General features: G+C 39.0%; 2 protein-coding genes across 7 annotated transcripts in view; one reads left to right on the top strand and one right to left on the bottom strand.

Annotated features, from left to right (window-relative positions):
* The window catches only part of rims4 (regulating synaptic membrane exocytosis 4), a 72316-nt gene that overhangs the window by 30634 nt on the left and 21883 nt on the right, over window positions 1–19799 (top strand). The window lies entirely within an intron of this gene.
* LOC138605322 (uncharacterized) lies at window positions 1405–16173 on the bottom strand. 2 transcript variants are annotated; one of them, XM_069677485.1, is made up of 8 exons: window positions 14469–16173; window positions 12979–13014; window positions 10917–11131; window positions 9154–9255; window positions 8868–8942; window positions 4611–4667; window positions 4426–4500; window positions 1405–1932 (listed from the first exon to the last, which is right to left on the bottom strand). In XM_069677485.1, the coding sequence occupies exons 2-8, from the start codon at window positions 13005–13007 to the stop codon at window positions 1691–1693; spliced, it is 795 nt and encodes a 264-aa protein (XP_069533586.1). In that variant the 5' UTR covers window positions 13008–13014; window positions 14469–16173; the 3' UTR covers window positions 1405–1690. The 2 variants fall into 2 exon arrangements, with proteins under 2 accessions (XP_069533586.1, XP_069533585.1); XM_069677484.1 differs by lacking the exon at window positions 14469–16173 and having other exon boundaries at window positions 12979–13691.

The raw sequence follows: 19799 nt of genomic DNA, 5'->3' as shown, positions 1-19799 counted from the left end.
TTAAGAACACTCAAAGTAAAATAAATCTTTTTCTGCTGTAGTTATGAGGACCGGTGGCTGTTGCTAGGCAGATTTGACAACACACACACTTTTTTTGTTTTTGTTTGTTTTTGTTTGTTTTTAAGTGTCTCTCTCACAATAGGCAAGTGGTCTCATACTGCTGCTCTGGAGGCCATTTCTGGCTACCCTCCCCACTCCCATAAATTACCCTTTCATACGCAATCAAAATAAAATCACAATTCTATTCACACAATTCATTTTTTTAAATGTATTTAGTTTGGTGCAGAATAATGGCAAAGGTCAAAGGTTCCCGTACATAACCAGTTTTTGATGAGAAGAGAGCAGCTTCGAAGCTTTATTTGTTGGTTTTCTGTGAACAACAAAGATGTCTCCTTCCAAATCAGACAGTTTCAAGGAAGATGGAGTACAGAGGACGCATATCTCTTTTCCATAAAGCTAAGAACGACGATGAAGCTGAAATAAAGAACCTCATTTTCAGATGTATTGTGCTTTCATGTTGTACATGTAGCACAATACATGTAGCCGTGGCTACAGGCTAATTTGAGTTGAAGTACATTAACTCAAGCTATGTACTTTAGTACAATGTGAGGAATTTGTACTTTACTTGAGTGTCTCTGTTTACTGCCACTTTATGCTTCCACTCCACTACATTTTGAAGGCAGATATTCTACTTTTTACTCCGCTACAATCATTTCATTTGAATCGTTTATTTACTTTACAGATTACAAGCTGCATCAGAGTCAAAGCAGCATTTTTTAAGTGAATTAATTTTATTTACAATTGGTTAACAAAAACAAATAACTATTATTTTCATTATTTTTTAATCTGTAGATTAATATGCTTTGTATAATTTTCAACAGCCCAAGATGACATCTCCAATGTTATGTTGTGTCTGACCAACAGACCATAACCCAGAGATAATCAGTTTACTATCATATTAAGTAAAGAATCAAATTGACACGAGGCTACAACCAGCATTTGTTGAAAAATTACTACAATGATTATTCAGTTGAGACAGTAGTCGTTAACTAATCTGTTCAGTGACTAATTGATGCAGTCCGAAATAACTTCTAATCAATTACTGTACTCACTGTACTTAAGGGGGACTTTGAGGCTTTTGCAGTTATGTATAACAGTAGATGTCATCTACTACAGTAAAACACAATGTCAATTTAAAACCAATCAAAGGAAAGATTAAATGCACTGTTTGATATATCTGTATCAAAAAGCTGAGATACACTATATTATAAACCAAACTTGGCCACATTAAGTCTTTGCTGTTTACTGATTCAAACCGATGCAAGTTTCTACTAATGTCAGGAGGCTAAATGGAAAAAATCACCACTCATATAATAGCAAAATAACTTTTTTATTTTAGTGCCATTTAAAAGTGCTGGTTGTTTATTTTTGAGTCTCATGCCCAACTCATCAAATAATAAAACTCTGGGATTGGAGGACAGGTGTGCTGCCATCCTAAAGCACAGCAAAACTCAAAAAACACAAAGGACTTTGTTGATCTATTTTCAGCAGTTAACATTAAAACAGCTGCTGTTTTACACATCATTCTGAACTTCCATGTGAGAGCTGAATTTAGAACCTCCTGAGGCAGTTTAAAACAACACACAAATGTAACCATCTCAGTTCCAGCTTATTTAGAAAAAACCCACAATCATGAAGAAATCTGTTTCCTTTTACGAGTTGTGATGGCATTATATACTTGGTTCTTAACATCCCTCCAATCACGCCTGCAGAGTACCGGTTCTGCATCAACAGCCTTTACACATTCTTCTTTACCAGGAACTCTTTGCAGAGTGATGTACAGACCCAGCTGTCGCCACACTGCTTCTCTTTCTTTAGAACTCCAAGGCCTGCGATGGCTTGTTCTCTGGGAGAGAAGTTGTGGCTCCACACCTGAAACAGAAATAAGCAAAAACATAAATGTACAATGGTGCTGACATCCTCACGAAGTTAAATATTATGCAGTCCTCTGTATGTTATGGATGGATGGTTTTCTTTTTCTACTTGTTTATTTTTGAAAAAGTTAGATCACTGTACTTCATACAATACCCAATATTACCTTTACAACATTGCCAAGTGGTGAATGCAGCTGCTTTGCAATCTACTACTGTCCATAGTAGACTAAAGCTAGAGGTCGACCGATAGTGGATTTTTATAATAACGATAGTTTGTACGAGGAAAAAGCCGATAGCCGATTAATCGGCAAATATCTCCCTACCCCACGAAAAAAACAAAACAAACTAATTTAAATGAATCTCTCTCTAATCTTTATCTTTATTACATATCCTTACACATAACTGTTGAACTGAAAGTCTATGTCAAATAAATAACAAAATAAAACCATAAATCTGGAACAGAACATGAATCTCAAAGAGTAATGAATACCTACATAAATAAAATAAGTAGTAAAGAAAATATTATTTGCAAATTAACATCTAACTCAATTTGTTGTGCCCACATTGTGCCTTTCCTCAGCTAAATAGTCCCGTAGAGGGACTGTGTTTCCTCCAGCTGCCCTCTAATGTAAGAAACAAGAAACATGTAAATCTATTCAATATAACTATTCATTAAATAGGCTATCAAATAGATCATGTATATATATATATATATAAAACTTTATTATTTACTTTTATATATTTAATATTTATTTCAATCTACATGAATGATTTAAGTTGCACTTTATTAATCATTTCTAAATTGAAATGATGCTGCAGTTGTTTTCTTAACGTTGCTGGTTTAATAAAACCTTTCTGATAAAGTAAAGTTTTACTAAAGTTACAAATGAATTGTTATTATCATCACTGATGCTTTCTGGCATATATTGGGGAGAAAAAAAACATAAGAGTCTGATATAAAAAGCGAATGTATCGCCCCTGCGTCAGTCTCTCGCTCCTTTCCTTTAACTTTACCTACACATTGTTCACAACAGTTTGTGTTGACGTCGTGACGTGCTTTACTCCTACAGCAGACTTATGCAAACGCAGGTTTTTAATAAACCAGTTTTTGCCACTTTGACTTTGATAATAAGTACGGAGAGTATCCTGAGTGTGATCTGTTGGATTACATCGTTGGAAATATGTTGGATTTGTTTACATGGCGATGCGCTCCGTGGCGTCTATCAGGCCAGATGCTGCGCGTCCCGTTACATTTTTAAATACCACTCTCACAAACTATTAGTGTTTGTGCACATTACCGGAGAGAGAAGGATCATAAAAAGTGTGATTTCATGTCATGAATGCACAGTTGACGTTACGTGGTTGGATTATTTAGAAGAGAGAACGCCACATTGGTAAGTAATCTAAGTAACAGTTAAATGATTTATTTTCCTCCCTGCCTGCCTGTCTTGTATCGTGGAGAGCTGATATTGTTACGTTATATTCCAGAGATAACTTCTGAGGGGAGAAATAAACTGAAACGAGTCAGATATAATATGAATCAGCTGATCCCCGGTACAGCAAAGGTTTAGCCCCCACCCACCCCTCTCACGGTCTCCACGTACGAGTGGCATTTCATGGTTTTCTAAAAGTTGTTCAGAGTATCCTCGGGAGTTGCACACGCAAACTTATATTTTCAGCAGAAGTGCCCCTCAAATGATCATATATCATCCCATTAGTTGTGCTAGGCTTGCGCTCACTGCTAGCCAAATTGTAGCGAGCTTGCTAGCTAAACAGAGACAGCAGCATGAGCTCGGCAGAACAGCAGTGAAAGTTATCGATAGTCTAATTCATTAATAATGCAACACTATAAACAACAACCTTATCATGATCATAATTTGTGAGTAAAGCTGTGTTATAAAGTTAACTTTAATTAATTATCCCAGGTACCTGCATTACCTGCATGTCACATATGGAGACTCCATTAAAAAGGCGAATGCACGCGATGTACGTCCCCGCCTGAGGCTGCACAGCCATCGGCCACTATCAGAGCCCAGATCCGCAGACGATTATAGTTTTTAATAAGTCCTATCGGGGCCGATTAATCAGCCAAAACGATCAATCGGTCGACCTCTAAAAGCTAGTTTATTACTTATTCCAAGTCAATAGCTCTGTTAGGCATGTAGCTTTTTCAATCTGATACATAGTTGTGGTTTAGCAGCGATGTGAGGAGAGCTGCAGACAGGAGTCTGTAAAAACCTTGATAATAAAAGATAAACCTTGTGGATGTAAAATGTCCTAAACGGAGCAAAGTTCAGCAACCTATTATTTATTGGTGCTGGTGATGCAGTAAATATGATACACTAAAATGGATGATGCCGTTTCCATATAGTGCTTGCATTACCTTTGAAAATACAGGAGATCAACTTCACTTGTCATTTTTGGTTACTACTCAGTAGCTGTCTCTCTTGGCTGACTTGTAGCAACATATCCTTCAGTGCATGAAGGTTACCTGTTGTCTGAGTCCTTTTCCCCTTGTCTGGAGGTCTTGAGGGTGAGGTCTCTGATGTCATGTCGTGTGTTTCTTCTACAAAAAAAAAAAAACACCTCAGCATTAATTACAAACTATCATACTGAAAGATACCATAATACGCATATAACAGTGTTTCTGCATTGATTATGAAGTTGTGTCCTTACCATCTGAATCTGGAACTGGCTCAGAGTTGGCCTTTGACCTCTTTTCTTTGGAGGACCCTTCAGGAGGAGAAAAACAGATGAGACAATATCATTACATCGTGAAGTTACATATTTTCAAAGTAGCCACCAATGAAGAAAAGTATTAAGTTCATAAGACATTATAGGAAACTAGAAAATGCAATTTCTGAAGAAATCGGGTGTGAATGCTGTGTGCTGAATATAGCATCTACACTGCTAAAAGAGCTGACGCTAAGCTGCTAATGCTAAACTGTTAATACGAAGGTGCTAATGCTTAACTGCTAATGCTGTGCTTGAAAGATGAATTAATGTAATGTATGAATGATGTGAAATGTGTTGTTGAAGGGCTTACGCTAAACTGCTAATGCTGTGCATGAATGTTGAATGAATATAAGTTTGAATGATCTGTAATATGTTGTTGAAGAGCTGACGCTAAGCTGCTAATGCTGCACTTGAATGTTGAATGAATATATGAATTAATGAGTCTGGAGGTGAGGAAGATGACTGAGGAGGTAATAAAGGTTAGGTTAGAGGTGATGAGAGTCAGTCTGGAGGTGAAGAAGATGACTGAGGTGGTAATAAAGGTTAGGTTAGAGGTGATGAGAGTCAGTCTGGAGGTGAGGAAGATGACTGAGGTGGTAATAAAGGTTAGGTTAGAGGTGATGAGAGTCAGTCTGGAGGTGAAGAAGATGACTGAGGAGGTAATAAAGGTTAGGTTAGAGGTGATGAGAGTCAGTCTGGAGGTTAGGAAGATGACTGAGGTGGTAATAAAGGTTAGGTTAGAGGTGATGAGAGTCAGTCTGGAGGTTAGGAAGATGACTGAGGAGGTAATAAAGGTTAGGTTAGAGGTGATGAGAGTCAGTCTGGAGGTTAGGAAGATGACTGAGGAGGTAATAAAGGTTAGGTTAGAGGTGATGAGAGTCAGTCTGGAGGTGAGGAAGATGACTGAGGAGGTAATAAAGGTTAGGTTAGAGGTGATGAGAGTCAGTCTGGAGGTGAGGAAGATGACTGAGGTGGTAATAAAGGTTAGGTTAGAGGTGATGAGAGTCAGTCTGGAGGTTAGGAAGATGACTGAGGAGGTAATAAAGGTTAGGTTAGAGGTGATGAGAGTCAGTCTGGAGGTGAAGAAGATGACTGAGGAGGTAATAAAGGTTAGGTTAGAGGTGATGAGAGTCAGTCTGGAGGTGAAGAAGATGACTGAGGAGGTAATAAAGGTTAGGTTAGAGGTGACGAGAGTCAGTCTGGAGGTGAAGAAGATGACTGAGGAGGTAATAAAGGTTAGGTTAGAGGTGACGAGAGTCAGTCTGGAGGTGAGGAAGATGACTGAGGTGGTAATAAAGGTTAGGTTAGAGGTGATGAGAGTCAGTCTGGAGGTGAAGAAGATGACTGAGGAGGTAATAAAGGTTAGGTTAGAGGTGATGAGAGTCAGTCTGGAGGTGAGGAAGATGACTGAGGTGGTAATAAAGGTTAGGTTAGAGGTGATGAGAGTCAGTCTGGAGGTTAGGAAGATGACTGAGGAGGTAATAAAGGTTAGGTTAGAGGTGATGAGAGTCAGTCTGGAGGTGAAGAAGATGACTGAGGAGGTAATAAAGGTTAGGTTAGAGGTGATGAGAGTCAGTCTGGAGGTGAAGAAGATGACTGAGGAGGTAATAAAGGTTAGGTTAGAGGTGACGAGAGTCAGTCTGGAGGTGAAGAAGATGACTGGGGAGGTAATAAAGGTTAGGTTACAGGTGATGAGAGTCAGTCTGGAGGTGAGGAAGATGACTGAGGTGGTAATAAAGGTTAGGTTACAGGTGATGAGAGTCAGTCTGGAGGTGAGGAAGATGACTGAGGTGGTAATAAAGGTTAGGTTACAGGTGATGAGAGTCAGTCTGGAGGTGAGGAAGATGACTGAGGAGGTAATAAAGGTTAGGTTAGAGGTGACGAGAGTCAGTCTGGAGGTGAAGAAGATGACTGAGGAGGTAATAAAGGTTAGGTTAGAGGTGATGAGAGTCAGTCTGGAGGTGAGGAAGATGACTGAGGAGGTAATAAAGGTTAGGTTAGAGGTGACGAGAGTCAGTCTGGAGGTGAAGAAGATGACTGAGGAGGTAATAAAGGTTAGGTTAGAGGTGATGAGAGTCAGTCTGGAGGTGAAGAAGATGACTGAGGTGGTAATAAAGGTTAGGTTAGAGGTGATGAGAGTCAGTCTGGAGGTTAGGAAGATGACTGAGGAGGTAATAAAGGTTAGGTTAGAGGTGATGAGAGTCAGTCTGGAGGTGAAGAAGATGACTGAGGAGGTAATAAAGGTTAGGTTAGAGGTGATGAGAGTCAGTCTGGAGGTGAAGAAGATGACTGAGGAGGTAATAAAGGTTAGGTTAGAGGTGACGAGAGTCAGTCTGGAGGTGAGGAAGATGACTGAGGAGGTAATAAAGGTTAGGTTAGAGGTGATGAGAGTCAGTCTGGAGGTGAAGAAGATGACTGAGGAGGTAATAAAGGTTAGGTTAGAGGTGATGAGAGTCAGTCTGGAGGTGAGGAAGATGACTGAGGAGGTAATAAAGGTTAGGTTAGAGGTGATGAGAGTCAGTCTGGAGGTTAGGAAGATGACTGAGGAGGTAATAAAGGTTAGGTTAGAGGTGATGAGAGTCAGTCTGGAGGTGAAGAAGATGACTGAGGAGGTAATAAAGGTTAGGTTAGAGGTGATGAGAGTCAGTCTGGAGGTGAAGAAGATGACTGAGGAGGTAATAAAGGTTAGGTTAGAGGTGACGAGAGTCAGTCTGGAGGTGAGGAAGATGACTGAGGAGGTAATAAAGGTTAGGTTAGAGGTGACGAGAGTCAGTCTGGAGGTGAAGAAGATGACTGAGGAGGTAATAAAGGTTAGGTTAGAGGTGACGAGAGTCAGTCTGGAGGTGAAGAAGATGACTGAGGTGGTAATAAAGGTTAGGTTAGAGGTGATGAGAGTCAGTCTGGAGGTGAAGAAGATGACTGAGGAGGTAATAAAGGTTAGGTTAGAGGTGACGAGAGTCAGTCTGGAGGTGAAGAAGATGACTGGGGAGGTAATAAAGGTTAGGTTAGAGGTGACGAGAGTCAGTCTGGAGGTGAAGAAGATGACTGAGGAGGTGATAAGGATGATGGAGGAGTTTAAAACTGAAGAGCAGCCTTGAAAAATGCCTAAGATAGTGTTAAAATGTCTGTCCTGGGTGTGTAAGTGTGACAACTAAGCTCCAAATGAACTAAAGTGACCCCCAGCTGAACTCAGCAGTTGCCGTGGTGATGGCTCATGAGGAGAGGCTGTGGGTTAATTAGCAGCAGCTGTGTGACTCCTTGGCTGAGCAGTTGATTTTACTGAGATTTTAACTGAGAAAAGCCTCTCAATCTCCTGCCATTGTGCCAAGACTGTAAATGCTACCAACACAACATTTTATGAGCATCACAAGGGTTTCAGGAAGCTGTCATTCGAATTTTATGTCTCTACGGCCAAAAATGTGGTCAGGGCGGCGACAGAAAGAAGGGCTTTTATTTGGAGTTCTCCAGAAATGTTTAACATTAGAGCAGATGGAGCACTTGGGCAACTTTCTGGGACATTGAGGCATCTAGTGGCAAAAGCGTACATTTTTTGGCTTTGGGCCGCCATTTACCACGAGCAGCACAAGATTACCTACAATTTGATGCATTTTTTATGTTTGTGGAGGGAACATTCTGTGCGCTGTTGTAATTTGTTTGGGAAATTGGAAATTGGGAAGTGTTTTTTCACAGCATCCCCCCTCTGGCGATGACATCACCCACTCTAATGCTGGGCATTTTTCACTCGTTTTGTGAAAACTTTAGGTGCTTTGAAAGGGTCCTGTGAAGAAAGTATGAATGCTATGAAAAAGCTGAATGGTCTTGATGAAAGCTGGAAAGGTGGAATGGAGTTTCTAAGTGAATGTATGAATGAGTTATGGAGGGTGGAATTTAGTGTTAATTTTTGAGAGTTTGAATTTTTTTCCCATTCATTCCAGATGGGGAATTTTTTCGGGAAAAACGGGAATAACTCTGAATTTTTGAATGGTATGAATGCTAAAAGTCATAGCACATGAATCCCGAATGAAGCGCACGTAATGATGTTTGAATGGTTTGAATCGGTTGAAGTTTGTGGAAGGAGTAGCGCGCCAAAACGCGGCAGAATAAAAAGTAGAAGAACATATGCTTTCAGCATTCACACCAACTACAGGGCTGTTACTTCACAGGAGGAAACACAAGTAAGACAGAAGAAGAATTTACCTGTTGTCTGAGTCCTTTTCCCCTTGTCTGGAGGTCTTGAGGGTGAGGTCTCTGTTGTCATGTCGTGTGTTTCTTCTACAAGAAAAGATGATACCATCTCAGCATTAAATTCATCATTCTGACATAGGCTAATATTAAATGTGAATACCATCATGAATTGGTATTCACAGTGATTATTTCATTACTTCCTGACATTGATAGACAATATAATTGATGAATAAGAACAGTGAGCGAATAATCAATGATGAAAAGGAAATTGTCAGTTGCTGCTCAAGTAACTTCCTACCATCTGATTCTTGAGTGGATTTGGAAGACGTCACACTGAGGACCTCAACACTTCCACTGATATGTGACTCCTGTACAGGTCCCACTTCTGAAGATGAGGGAACTGTTATGACATAATATACACAGAACAACAAAATCATGTCAAAATATCACCTCAAACTACTCAAATGTTTTAGTTTGACGATCAGTGCGCAGGACTTCATCTCCTAAGCCTCCTCCTCCTAAATAACTGTTTCTTGCCTAAAAACTCTGGCCAAGAACTCATGCGGAAATCTCACCTAAAGAGAAACGTCAGCTGCACGCATTGTGCACACACGCTGAAATGCATAATCATGTTGTTGTCTGGAAACATGAAGTCTAATCCAGGGCCTGAAATAAACTCTGAACGCTTTGAAACTCCCAAAGACTTCCAGCACACATCTGGTATTGGTTTTGTGCACATGAGTCTTTAACCGAAAATCGATATGGTTAGGATTTGGGCTAAGACAACAAATGCTGATATCATGGTATTATCAGAGACATGGCTAAGTAGATCTACTCCAGACAGTCATGTTTGTATGGATGGATACAACATCTTTCGCACTGACCGCCCTGCAAAAGGTGGAGGAGTTAGATTTATATAAAAAACACGTATCAGACAACGACACTTTTATTCAAATCTGAACCTGAACAGGACGAGCTGCTTGTATTGAAAGTTGAATTCACTGAAGGTTGTATTATGACACTTGTGGGATGTTACAGACCTCCCTCTGCTCCAAGGGGAACTTTGTCTTCACTATCTGAATCCCTGTCTATGTTTTGTAGTAGTGTGCTTGTTGTTATGGGGGATTTAAACTGGGACTGGCTGGCTCCTATCTCTGAACCTGTTAAATATTTTTGCGATTCTGCACACTTGACGCAGCTTATAGAATCTCCGACAAGGCCCAACCGTAAACATCCTGAAAAGTCAACGCTCCTTGACTTACTTTTTAACTAACTCTCCCCACAGATATAAAGCCACAGCCGTATTCGCTAATGACGTTAGTAATCACTGCGTAATTGCTGCAGTGCGAGATACAAAGCTCCCGAAGAAACAACCACGTATTCTATACAAAAGACATTTCAAATACTTCTGTGAGCAAGCATTTCTATATGATCTTTATCTATGTGACTGGGACAGAATATGCCTGATTCCAGACCCTGAAATGGCTCTGACTTATTTTAAATCACTTTTCTTGGAGGTCATAAATAGGCACGCTCCTCTTAGAAAATTTAAAGTCAAAGGACGTGACAGTCCATGGTTTTCAGATAAACTCTCTGATATTATTCATGAGCAAAATATTGCTTGGGCAACTGCAAGAAAATCCAAATGTCAATCAGACTGGAAACATTTTAGGCACTTAAGAAATAGATGTATCTCTCTAATTGGAAAAGCTAAATCGGACTTCTATGTTAAAGAAATGACTGACATCTTAAATAATCCTCAATAAAGGGAACGACACGGGCACGGAAAAATACAGTGCTTTTCCACAATCATTAAAGGTAGGAAATGAAAACACTACTGATAAAACTAGAATGCTACATGCCCTAAATCAGCATTTTATATCTTCTGGTTTGTTGTTTGAAAATGAAGCACATCTAGATCTCCCTCAAAAGGCTCCTGAAGAGGAAGAATGTTGCTCTGTGGTTTTGTGCAGTAAACACAGTAATGTCTCTTGTCCCACTTTAGTTTTGGTCCTTTTACACAGAATTTCACTGTAATTTGGGACTGTGTCATTTCCTTACCCTCATCGTCACTGGTGTCGTCTGTGCCACAGTCTCTGTCCTCCTCTGTGTTGCTCTGGAGTTTTTTTTCCAATGAGGACTTTGTGTAGACCTGTTGTGAATCCTTCCCACTGTCTGAGGGCTCTGAGCTTGATGGCATGTGGTCACCATCCAGGTAATGGCTGGTATCTGATAATGGTCTCATAATAAGAATAATAATCAGTAGCACAGTCCTCCTGAAAGAAAGAAATAACTGTTTTAGTCTTGAATATGAAATAGCCATACCAATAACCACTCACTCAAATTTACAAGTTAACTTACGGACAAATTTGGATGAAATTTAATGAAGAAGATGCTCAAACAGCAGATCATCATCATATATCTATTATCCATTTAGAGAATATTAAGGCGTGTTCAGCTGAATACATAATTGTATCACTAGCACATTACATTTGGAACTGGGATTTGTGCCATAGTAAATACACTGCCCAAACAAAGATGCTTCTTAACCCTTTCAGTCCCAGGCCAAAAACTTTTTTTGTTTTGTTAATGCAATCATTTATTAGCTTCCCAACGTGTTTTATTAGCTTCAAATTTGTATCTCTTTCAAAATAACCAGGACTGTTTGGAAAAAAAATAATTTGCTGTCAATAGTTGTGGTCAATATTTATAATGCAGTATCCTAACATGATGAATTTATCAAATCAGAGTCATCTGTGTAAACTATGAGCCCACAACAGCCTCACAAGCAATAAATAAATTACATTGACATGAATGAAGAACAAAGATTTTTTTTAGGGATGTCCCGATCTGATCTGCAGGATCGGGATCAGGGCTGATATGGGCATTTTTTCACTGATCGGAATCGGCAATTTTGAATGTGGTCCCAGATCACACTTTGTGGCAGAGCGCAGACACGCGCGTCACGTTACTCTGGCAAACCTGTGGATAAAATGTCTGCAGTGTGGAAATTGGTCATTTAGAAAGCAAAAGCAGTCCAACGGCGACATGTAACATCTGCAATACGACCGCGAGAGGATAATAAAAGAGCTGCATTTAATACTACACATTTCATACGGCACATAAAAAACAAAAACACTCAGTTAAACAACAATTTCACTCAAGCAATAAAGGTAAATGCACTGAAGCAGCAAACACTTGCAGATACTCTCGAAAGGATAGAGAAATATCCTCGAGACAGCGACATGGCCAAACATATTACAGAGAAGGTAACTGAATTAATCCCGCTGGATAACCAGCTCATCTCTGTGGTAGAGGATCAGGGTTTTCTTTGTCACCTGGAGTTTTTAAATACCCGGTATGCCATACCATCTCGGCATTACATTATATTGACTCCACTTTCGAGTTACAACGTGTCGGTATGCGCACTAGTTGACAGTATTGCTGAACGCGTGTGAAATAGACAAGCAACGCGTCCACGTTATTTTACGTGATAACATAAGGAATATGAAAAAAGCAATGGATGATATAGAGGTACCAAGAGTGGGCTGCATCTCACACACACTTCAGCTGGCTGTACACGAGGGTCTGCTGTCACATTGCAGCGTCACAGACTCACCTGCTAACACATGGAAGGTGGTTGGCCAATGTTGCAATAGCATGTGCAGAATAAGAAAGAGCCATATGAAAGTATATACTCTGTTTCAACAAAATAAAAAAACCTATTAAGGAACAGCTTGGATGCAGGCACCTTTTTTCTTAATGCAGCTGTATTATCCAGGAAAATATTAGTGAAGGCCAAGTATCGGATCGGGACTCGGTATCGGCATTATCTAAATATTAAAGGACTCGGATCGGGATCGGGGTAAAAATAACCTGATCGGGACATTCCTCTTTTTTTTTTTCTTCAAATGTGATCTGAAATCACCGAAACGAGTTATGAAATTTTGGAGATAATTTCTAGTTTTCACTGGCAAAGGACAAGTATTCCTGTTGCACCCTAGATAAACTGACTACATGGGTGGGATATATGCAATAAAAAGAATGAATACTTTTATCCAATACTAGTTTCTGTTGCTACACACCACATCAGAATAAAAAACAAGCCAAAAGGAATACATACCACTTTGTCTTGCGCCTCTTTTTCCCCATTTTCTTTCTGTTCATCATCAGTAAAAATGAAAGGTTATTAGATTAACAAAAAGCAATGATGTCACAGAACAACAAACAATGAAACAAATAAAGCATAAACACACTCATTCTTAACTTTAACTTTATTAGGTCCACCTGTACAGTCTATTGTAATTCAACTCTTAAAAGGCTTATATTGTTCACTTTCTGGTCATGCAAATATATAAATTAAGTGATATGTTTATCAGTGGGGTTACAGTTAAAGGTGGTGTTCACTAGAATAGTGATCCATATTATTCTAGAGCAGAACTGCTCAAACCTTTTATGTTGGAGGGCCAAAACTGGAACTCGATGGTGGTTGATAAAGGTTGCTATTGAATCTTATAATTTTGACTTTTTACCTCATTTTTGACTCATCATACTGTTGACTTTCTATCTCATAATGTCTTTTAAATGTCATAATTCTCACTGTTTTTATCTCATATTTATGACTATTATCTAATAATTCATTTTGACTTTTTTATCTTAGGGAATTTTGAACTGTTTTATTTTTAAAAACAGAATCAGTTTAGTCCTGATGTCTCTATATGACCTACATAAGTAAATGAAACCATCAGCCATAAGATTAAGTATTTCTATTTATTCTCAACAGCTCTTCTGCCTGCCACCAGGTCCACAAGCTATATTTTCCCAGGTAAAGTTACAGTGAGTATTAGTTAGCCAGTTAAAAGGTAGCAGGAGATTTTTTAGATTATACTTTGTGGTTTTGGTGGTGAGGAAACTACCAGCAACTTATTTATATTACTATTTTTAATTGTCATTTATCCTTAGAGTTTGTAAATGTCTAAACCTACAGTGTTGCAAACAGCCAGGCATTCCAGACAGCCACTGTCCACTGTCAGGAAGGTGAATTCTATGCAACTTTACAGGAAAAAATGTTTATTCTCCTCTTGAAATATTTGTTAGACTGACAGTGATTAATTTTTTCTAAGGCATTTAAATATTGTGTATCAAGGAAACCACAAGCCATATGGCTCAAACTCCACTTACTCAAAACAAAATGCTAATGTTACCTGATATTGCTGTGCTTTTTTAATTAGCTGCATGCAAGATCATAAATACACTTATAATGACTTGATTAGTATCATCACTGTGACAATAAGTGAGACTTATTTATGTTAGTGAGCTTTACTGACCACATTGTATCAAATCATTCCTACAAATTTGCAGCTTAAGTTGTAAGCAAAACTGAATTTGTCTCATGCTTATATATTTGATATCATATAAAGTTGCAATAACACTTAGGCTGCCATATAGTGTGTTTTGCTCCCTTATGATCTAAAGTTACACTTCTCTTGATTAGCGAAAGTTACATTAGCTTAAAAACACTCTTCACTCAGGTAACAGGCTGTCGAATACAACAGTTAGCTAGCAAAGTTTCCAAACAAAACACAGGCTAACAAAAAATTAAACATATCTTACCTCCATAAGTCGTAGTGTTTGTTCAGGCTCTATCTGGTTCTTTTGCTGCTAATTCAACCTCATATCTGGCAGCACATCGCGCATGATGATCTCTCCGTTGTTGAAGCCTCTGCGACTGCCTTTGCTGAGACATGTCCTTTGGCGATGCATTCAGGTACACAAGGAGAGTTTTGGACTTGTGGGACTTCATGTCGGAGGGACGTTTTACAGCTACAAATCTACTACTTTTGAAGTGAATTACTCCTAATCGATAATCGATAAATACAATATGTTATTTTTAAGCCTTGATTCTTAGTTAAAAAGTATAACATCTAGGATGAGCAGTTTTCCAGTTTAGCATAAAACACATTTTGTCAGTGAGTCTGCAATTTCCATATTTCCTGAATGCAGCATTCTCAGAAAAAACTGTGTGGTTCAGGTGCTTAATTGGCCTGACCTGCCTGTGACCCTTTGAACAGAGCCACAAAACACAGTAGTCTGTCATGAATTCAGGTTTAAGCAATATTCCAACACAAATTCATGATAACTCTTGTGAAGTGAAAAGCAATTTAGCACAATTATTCAAGTACTTCTTGCTTTATTTTAAATCATTGTAACTTGTTACCAGGCGGCTGCTTCATCAAGGGGAGGGGCCGTTCCCCCCTTCCACCAGCACTGCTGTTGCCTGAGAGCTGCAGAGCTGTGTGAGCTGCCCATCCCCCACCTTTCTCTGCTGCTCCTTCAAACTGCTTGGACTGACCAAGTTAATAATGATTAAAGTCTCACTGTTGCACTAACCTGGCAAAACAAAATCATGTCAACATCATGAGCATCCAGAAGGAAAAAAATAAATAAATTTATATATATATATATAGGCATTTTGGGAATATTAGAATATTGAAAATATTACAATCTGACAGCAAATCTGATGAACTAATTGGTTCGAAGTATTCATCCTCCTAAGGAAGCATATTTGATGAAAGTTAATCATAAATATGTTTCTAACCATTAAGAAAAGGACAATAAGCAGTTTCAGGTATTTTAACTGTGATACCTGTTTTATTGTAATAAACTATGGTGCAAGATGACTGATTTGTAGATGTTTAAAGCTGAGCTAATTTGAACATTTACCAGCTCATTCAAATGTTTTTTTAAAGAGTTTTAGCTTAAGTGAGGAACATTTCTCAACTCATAAAACAATCCATCTTTCATTATGTCACAACCAGGGCCTAGGGGAAACCCTGGTGCAATATGAAAAGGATGAGCAGTTTTCCAGTTTAGCATAAAACACATTTTGTCAGTGAGTCTGCAATTTCCTGAATGCAGCATTCTCAGAAAAAACTGTGGGGTTCAGGTGCTTAATTGGCCTGACCTGCCTGTGACCTTTTTAACAGAGCCACAAAACACAGTAGTCTGTCATGAATTCAGGTTTAAGCAATATTCCAACACAAATTCATGATAACTCTTGTGAAGTGAAAAGCAATTTAGCACAATTATTCAAGTACTTCTTGCTTTATTTTAAATCATTGTAACTTGTTACCAGGCGGCTGCTTCATCAAGGGGAGGGGCCGTTCCCCCCTTCCACCAGCACTGCTGCTGCCTCAGAGCTGCAGAGCTGTGTGAGCTGCCCATCCCCCACCTTTCTCTGCTGCTCCTTCAAACTGCTTGGACTGACCAAGTTAATAATGATTAAAGTCTCACTGTTGCACTAACCTGGCAAAACAAAATCATGTCAACATCATAAGCATCCAGAAGGAAAAAAATAAATAAATTTATATATATATATAGGCATTTTGGGAATATTAGAATATTGAAAATATTACAATCTGACAGCAAATCTGATGAACTAATTGGTTCGAAGTATTCATCCTCCTAAGGAAGCATATTTGATGAAAGTTAATCATAAATATGTTTCTAACCATTAAGAAAAGGACAATAAGCAGTTTCAGGTATTTTAACTGTGATACCTGTTTTATTGTAATAAACTATGGTGCAAGATGACTGATTTGTAGATGTTTAAAGCTGAGCTAATTTGAACATTTACCAGCTCATTCAAATGTTTTTTAGAAGAGTTTTAGCTTAAGTGAGGAACATTTCTCAACTCATAAAACAATCCATCTTTCATTATGTCACAACCAGGGCCTAGGGGAAACCCTGGTGCAATATGAAAAGGATGAGCAGTTTTTCAGTTTAGCATTAAACACATTTTGTCAGTGAGTCTGCAATTTCCTGAATGCAGCATTCTCAGAAAAAACTGTGGGGTTCAGGTGCTTAATTGGCCTGACCTGCCTGTGACCTTTTTAACAGAGCCACAAAACACAGTAGTCTGTCATGAATTCAGGTTTAAGCAATATTCCAACACAAATTCATGATAACAATTGTGAAGTGAAAAGCAATTTAGCACAATTATTCAAGTACTTCTTGCTTTATTTTAAATCATTGTAACTTGTTACCAGGCGGCTGCTTCATCAAGGGGAGGGGCCGTTCCCCCCTTCCACCAGCACTGCTGCTGCCTCAGAGCTGCAGAGCTGTGTGAGCTGCCCATCCCCCACCTTTCTCTGCTGCTCCTTCAAACTGCTTGGACTGACCAAGTTAATAATGATTAAAGTCTCACTGTTGCACTAACCTGGCAAAACAAAATCATGTCAACATCATGAGCATCCAGAAGGAAAAAAAAATAATAATAATTATATATAGGCATTTTGGGAATATTAGAATATTGAACATATTACAATCTGACAGCAAATCTAATGAACTAATTGGTTCGAAGTATTCATCCCCCTAAGGAAGCATATTTGATGAAAGTTAATCATAAATATGTTTCTAACCATTAATAAAAGTACAATAGGCAGTTTCAGGTATTTTAACTGTGATATCTGTTTTATTGTAATAAACTATGGTGCAAGATGACACACAAGCATGCTGGCAGTCTGGCTGACCGAGTAGAGCCCACAGAGTAGCCGGCCCTTAAACTCCTGGCTGCAAGGAAGGAACCAATCAGCTCCCTGGGCAACCTTCACGCAAACACACCTGAAACCAATCACACACACTCAGGTAACAGAGGGTTACTGAAACAGATACAAGCACAAACAATAGAAACATTCACAAGACCTCTAGGGTCATAACACCTCCCCCCTTTTTAACATTCACACACATACAAGTATGTTTGGGGAACAGATAGGAACCAAAAAGGTATTTAACGTTCTCTGATGATTATAAACATTAATTACTCCTTATATGTTCAGTATACAGGTCGGCACCAAACCCACAGATGGATTTTTACAATGTGTTTACAGCTGCCAATGTATGCAATGCTGTTACCGTGATGATAAATGACAGTTAAATATTGAATCTGTCTATAAAAACCAGATCCTGACATGTAAAAGTGACATCTATCATACTGTCAACTTAATTTAACTTTAAATATGGACAACTTACTGCATAATATCTGGACTACAACAACCACAGACAAGGCGTCACTGTGTAGTCACTACTATATATAAATGTTACCAGTTTACACTTAAGCTGCAACCACAGGTGACCCAACAAAAGTGGTGTGCAGTTACCACAAAAGGTCACAAACTAGTTACTGCACACAAGTTTTACTTACAGCCACACATCACAAAGTGACCAAAAAAAAACAAAGCAGCCATGTCACACAAAACAACGTTGATGTGCAAAGTATAAAATTAAGGGAAACAAACTGCAGAGACAACCAAACTTTACTTGCCTACCAACATGGCTAACTCACCTAGCTAGTCTTCAGTGACTTGCCGAGCTCGAGGCATCTTTAAACGTTCTATTCAGTGCAACATCGAAGACCAGGAATCTAGTCAACTGCGATACATTGAAGCATGCCCCCACTCAGGATTACCACCAGAAATAAGAAAGGCAAAATGAGGTGGCAAATTCTTGAACTTGCCCGGCAGCTATCTGGTCAGGTTGCCCAGTCAGAAACACAACATACAGCAACAACAACAAATTAACAAAAGAGATGACCACTACACTTAACTGAAGGCCACTAATACAGACAAACTGAACCACGTCTACCTCACCTCATGGACATTCCAATTCATTCAGACAAGGCCCAAATTGTTAGGACCAGGGCCTAGGGGAAACCCTGGTGCAACAAGTAAATCCTCTTCTCCTCTTCCTGTCCTCAAAGCACCACCAGCAGCGAAGCATTTTTAAATGGTTTTATTCAAAAACACATCTTGCACACAATCAAAAATGCTGGTAGTCTGGCTGACCAAGGAGAGCCCCCAGGAACTGGTGAAGACCCGTCCTTTAAACTCCTGGGTGCGAGGCTGGAACCAATCAGCTCTATGGACAACCGGCAATCAAACACACCTGCAACCAATCACACACACACTCTGGTAGAAGAGGGATATTTAAGCAGAGGCAATGAAAAGCACATATAGAAATGTTTATACGATCTCTGGGGTCTTAACATTTCTAAGTGCTGTACATGGGCAACTGGACTTGTTTCAGTTTGTTGAAGACGTTTCACCTCTCATCCATCTGCTGCTTCAGTTCTAGCTAACTGGAGAGGAGTTTGCAGGCTTTAAAACTCTGTGTGGGAAGGTCCACAAGAAGGCTAGAGAAAATGCAGCCAAAATTTCCCAAAATGGACATGTTAGCGTGAAAGCAATGGGTGCTCACACTTGCCATGTTTTTGTCATGTCATTTGACATTCATGACAATACACGTTGTCTTGAGTGAGTGAGACTTGAGGTTGTTGGGTTAGCGATGACAGTGATGTGCTGTGCCCGCAGTCCAGACACTGAGCCTGCTATTCAACAATGGAATACAAATTGTCTAGGAACAGACACATATTAGGACTTTAAGACCACTTCAAAAGTAGCAGTTGTCTCTTTTTTTCTGTCTCTTTTGTTTACTAAACTGGCAAATCTGAATGGATACATTTTCTGTTCTTCTGGTTTCTGTAAAATTAGCTAAATGCCTGAATTGTGGAGAATCTAACTGATCTAACGACATACTATGTCCATACCGACAAAAGAATATTAACTATTCTTCACCAGTTTCACCATAAAAATTTGTAGTTCTTTTTAATAAGTTATTCATAGACACTTATAAAGAAATAATTTTGCGCCAAAAATATTCACATCATATAGTTATCCCCGAAATGAACACCACCTCTGCGAGGTGTTTGTTTCCCAGTACTGTGCGAGACAGGTATAATAAAACTCTGCACTTTTCATGTGGTTTCAGTTGATAGTGGTGGTGAATATAATGTATTAATGTATAATGTCTTTTCTATGTTGGCAAAAATATTACGAAACACCTTTTAAAAAACATTCAAGTCAATATGTGACCTTTTGCTGCATGTCA

The sequence above is a fragment of the Semicossyphus pulcher genome, unplaced genomic scaffold (assembly GCF_022749685.1).
Source record: "Semicossyphus pulcher isolate SPU_LCO1_2020_fin unplaced genomic scaffold, fSemPul1.0.p SCAF_3, whole genome shotgun sequence".
NCBI lineage: Eukaryota > Metazoa > Chordata > Actinopteri > Labriformes > Labridae > Semicossyphus > Semicossyphus pulcher.
The sequence above is the reverse complement of the archived record's forward strand: the minus strand, read 5'-3'. Positions and strand labels throughout refer to the sequence as shown.

Excerpts from the sequence above, each read along its gene's own strand:
- LOC138605322 (XM_069677484.1), bottom strand. The coding sequence starts at position 13,025 with ATGATGAACAGAAAGAAAATGGGGAAAAAGAGGCGCAAGACAAAGTG. Across the intron at positions 11,132-12,978 it reads AAGAGGCGCAAGACAAAGTG|GAGGACTGTGCTACTGATTA; the intron begins GTATGTATTCCT and ends TCTTTCTTTCAG. Across the intron at positions 4,668-8,867 it reads GAAAAGGACTCAGACAACAG|GGTCCTCCAAAGAAAAGAGG; the intron begins GTAAATTCTTCT and ends CTCCTCCTGAAG.